We start from the raw sequence: 4506 nt of genomic DNA, 5'->3' as shown, positions 1-4506 counted from the left end.
AAGGAAGGTCAATCTGTTTCTTACGTGATCTGGTGTAAAACCAAGCTGTATCTCGTAGAACATAAACTCAGCGAATCTAGGGTAAACAAATAGGGCGGTGCTGTAATAGCGGAATAGAGTCGTTCGGGACATGAGTAGGCTGCCTCGAAATTGGTCGGACGGTCGGTCGGCCGATAAAATGCTTATCGTTAAACGTTTAACACATTTCATTTTTGTAAAGTAATCAGAGATTTTTCTAGTCTTTTGTAAAATGTTTGACGGTTTGCTGCGTTACTTTCATCATATGTTTTATGAAGTTAGGGCGTGTTCTTAGCTTTTGCAAAAGACTTCAGAAAAGGCTGTGCCCGCAACGTTAGTGAAAACTCATCTCTTGGGGGCAAGCAACACGATCGCCATCTCGTGGGGAGAACGGGAGTCGTTTGCCTGCAGAACCGAGGCGACCAGTCCCCGACAGTGTGCAACGGTGTCCCAAAGCTAAGGGCGAACGTATATCGCGATTGAAAACAAAGTGGGTATTTAAATGTTCGTTACGGCTGTCACTGTGGATTCGTGACGTTGCTACTTATGGACGATGAACGTACATTTAATTATTAATCGCACCTAGTACGTCTTTTTAGTTTGGTATCCCGACTGACGTCAAGAATTCGACCCGCCCCGATTGTTAAGGAATTGACGTGTCCGCAGTAGTGTTCATATTTGAATAGGGTTGTTCAACGGTCGGAGTGATATCTTATGGTAGTATCAGCTTGTATACGTCCGTAAATAATTTGCTTGTGTATTGCAAACTTGGATTAGTGTCTTACATGCTGGAGTACCTGAGTGACGCAGTTAACATTTGAATCCTTGTGTTTAGGGGATTGTATCACAGTCACTGAGGCAACAGTGGCGAGTTTTACTATAGCAGTTTCACGTGTGGCTGTTGTTCAGTAAGGGGTGCGCGGGTATGTGTGAGTGCAGTGTTTCTACGCGTTAGTGTAGGCGACGTTTTCTCTGGACCATGTACGCTAACGATAGCATAAGAGTACTCCACGCTGCGGTAAGAGCCGGCAACTTGCAACATGTCACGGAAATGCTGGCGAAAGGAGCAGACATCGAAGGCAAAGACTCTTACAAGGTACGGCCGGTCCATATCGCTGCGGAACGAGGTCATTTGGACGTTCTTAGGGCGCTTATCGCGCGGGGCTGTAGTGTGAATGCAAAGGCGTCGCACCCTGTGTTCAAGCAGCCAGAGCGGGATGTGACGTCGCTACATTTAGCAACAGGAATTGCTGACCCAAACGTCGCGCTCGCTTTAATAGCTGCTGGCGCTAATGTTAACGCCAAAACTAGTTCAGGTACGTCTCCACTGCAGCTTGCAGCAATACAGGGTCATTTGTCCGTAGTGAAGGCACTAGTTTCTGCAAATGCTAATGTGAATTCCGAGGACAACGTAAAAGTCACCCCATTATGTGCTGCTGTGTCGCAGAATTTTGAAGACGTAGCTAAATTTCTTGTACAAAACGGTGCCATTGTAAATGCGAGACATTCAGACGGTTTGACACCTTTGCATATCGCAGCACAATATGGATATGTTAACATAGCAAAACTGCTGCTCCAGAACAAGGCAGAGATTAATGCAAAGCACGAAGAAGGCTTCACTGCATTGCATTTGGCCGTAGAAAACAGACATGGTGCAGTGAGTCAACTTTTGATTAACAGTGGAGCAGATGTGAATGCGAGAGACAAAGAGGGAGGAACTCCTTTGCATAATGCAGCGTACAGTGGATACCCAATAGAAACCGTCAGACTTTTGATTGAGAAAGGTGCTAGCGTGAATGCGAGGGACAAGGCAGGAAGAACACCTTTGCACCTTGCTGCAGAGAGCGATTTCACGGAGGCAGTAAGCATCCTGATCAGAAACAAAGCTTACGTCAATATCATTGGCGATCAAATGACGCCGCTGCATGGCGCAGCTTGCAAGGGTAATCTAGACTCGATAAAAATTCTTATCGCCAATGGTGCAGTAGTTGATAGGAGAACTCACAGGCAGAATACACCATTGCATCTCGCAGCGTACTTCTGGCATGCCGAAGTAGTTAAATACCTTTTGGAACAAGGAGCTGAAGTTAACGCAACTGATGGCATAAACTGGACGCCACTTCATTTTGCAGGTGAAGAGAGTTCTACTCAAATCCCTTTCCGCAATTCCAGACACACGGGTTCACAGGCACAGGACTCTAAGCTGAATACCATGAAAGCTCTAATTGAATACGGAGCTGATGTAAATGCGAAGGGGAGCAACTATGACGACACACCTTTGCATGTAGCTGTACGGAATGGCGATACAGCATCTGCTAGATGCCTCTTAGAGAATGGTGCATACTACGATGCGAAGTACAAATTTGCCAGCGGTAATGTGACAGCTTCAGAGATGGCTGCGACGAGAAGAAACGAAAATGTAAATACTTTACTGTGTGCTACCGAAAAGCTGTTTAAGGCTGTGAAAAGTGCGAAGTGTGCTGAAATTGAGAAATGTGTAAAAGAAGCACCAGTGAACAGTGGAAGCATAAAGTATGGAACACCGCTTATGTATGCATGTTGGAAAGGACATTTAGCTGTTGTTAATGTTTTGCTTAAAAATGGAGCCAATATAAACTTGAGCAACAGTAGTGGCATTACTCCTCTTCATTATGCAGCAAAATTTGGCCATCATGAAATATTGTGCACCTTATTGCAACATGGTGCAGTATACAATGCAAGAACCAAAACAGGCAAAAAAACACCACTAAATTTAGCTCAAGAAGAAGGTAAACAAGAAGTTACACACACTCTAAAACTAATTGAGCGATTGTTTACCAGAATTGGCAGAAAGGATAACACAGTGCTGAAAGAGTTAAATGGATTAAAGAACAACAAATATGCTGAATTTCTTGCCATCATAAACTGCAAAAATGCAAATAAAGAAACTCTGACACAAATAGCTTCAAAAAATGGGTATGAGGAACTCTGTAACAAGTTTTCTGACTTGTAACTGTTTACCAATTCGTATCTCTTAACAGTTTGACAAGAATAGTTAATTTTTTGAGGCTTTGCACACTGTCAATGTATATTTTTAGTGTTTTAATCAGTAAAGTAGCAATAAAATGTTTCACTGAAGATAAAATTGCTTCAGTAAAATGAAATCTTATTTACATTTGAGATTTTAAATTGTTAACTGTTATGTCATTCTAGTGGTAGTTCACATACACACAAACAAAACTAAGATTTGTGCATCTGGCATTGCTTACCACATTGCTATGGATACCCCTATACAACAGTATTCATGTTACTATTTACCACTATGTTCTCTACTGTAAAGCAGTTTGGAAGCTCAAAGTCTACTTGTGTGCTGATATTCACAATACATCCATTTTTATTATGGGACTGAAACAATGCTGTCTGTTATTTCTAATCTATCTTATGTTCTCTCTCACCTTACTGTTAGAAGCACATGAAAGTAACCAGGAAGTGAAATTTCTATAGAGCCTCATGAAGCCACTGATTTTCTAAACAATCCATCAATTACTGATTAACTGTGAAAAGCATGGACATTGTGTTTACATTTAAGAATGTAAGAAGTTTCAGATTTAAGATGTACTTAAAATAATTAAAATACAATTACCTGAACTAAAACAACAAAATACATGCTGCTCACATATATAATGCAATTCATCTTGTAAGCCGTGTAGATCTTATCATTCCCATGTTATAATAATTCATTAGTCTTTCAGTAACAGCTTACAGTTCCCATAACTTAAATATTTTTGTGATCTGTGGGGAATCTTTCAAAATGAAACGATGTAGTCTTTAAACTAGACTGAAGCTATTGCCTGCTTTTGTAATAGTGCAGGCTGATGGATGTCATATCGCAAAAGCAAATAAGCAAATCAAAAGTTTTAAATAATGAAGATAAAGTAATGTCATTTATGTGACAAAAGACCTAAAATATATGGTAACATGAAAGCTGGGGTCATTTGTTATTGGATGGTACTGTTTTTCGTATGTTCATATATTTAGCTTGTCCATTTAGTTTCATTGTATTGTTGGAGTGAAGTATTGTCATGCTTCTTTGTGTGTGTGTGTGTGTGTGTGTGTGTGTGTGTGTGTGTGTGTGTGTGTGTGTAGTGACATTATGGCAACCATATTGGATATTCTGGAAGAAGCAGGGGTGTCCACCATCTTAATGTTACAGTTGAAAGCACAGGTGGATTCCGATGCTTCCATAATGCCCCTCATTCTTTATCCTTAGATGTAACCTAATTTTAAACAGCCTCCTATCTACAGCACCACCTATCAGATTCTTTGGTTATCTTCCTTTTGCATTTTTCTCACACTCCATAGTTCACTACCATACATCTTCTTCAGAAGACCAGTGTTTGATAGTAGCAAACTTGCCTTGTCCAGGAATTCCCTCTTTGCCCGTGCTAATCTGCTTTTTGTGTCTTCCTTCGTAATAAGTTGTGGGTTAATTTGCTTCAAAGTTAGCAA

The 4506-nt window shown here is 40.9% G+C and overlaps 1 protein-coding gene across 1 annotated transcript; it reads left to right on the top strand.

The window, feature by feature from the left end:
• Positions 1 to 464: 464 nt before the first annotated feature.
• Positions 465 to 3531, top strand: LOC124595737 (ankyrin-1-like). Its single transcript, XM_047134613.1, has one exon. The coding sequence runs from the start codon at positions 998 to 1000 to the stop codon at positions 3008 to 3010; it is 2013 nt and encodes a 670-aa protein (XP_046990569.1). The 5' UTR covers positions 465 to 997; the 3' UTR covers positions 3011 to 3531.
• Positions 3532 to 4506: the final 975 nt, after the last annotated feature.

The sequence above is a fragment of the Schistocerca americana genome, chromosome 2 (assembly GCF_021461395.2).
Source record: "Schistocerca americana isolate TAMUIC-IGC-003095 chromosome 2, iqSchAmer2.1, whole genome shotgun sequence".
Classification (NCBI taxonomy): Eukaryota; Metazoa; Arthropoda; class Insecta; order Orthoptera; family Acrididae; genus Schistocerca; species Schistocerca americana.
The sequence above is the reverse complement of the archived record's forward strand: the minus strand, read 5'-3'. Positions and strand labels throughout refer to the sequence as shown.

Excerpts from the sequence above, each read along its gene's own strand:
- LOC124595737 (XM_047134613.1), top strand. The coding sequence starts at position 998 with ATGTACGCTAACGATAGCATAAGAGTACTCCACGCTGCGGTAAGAGCC.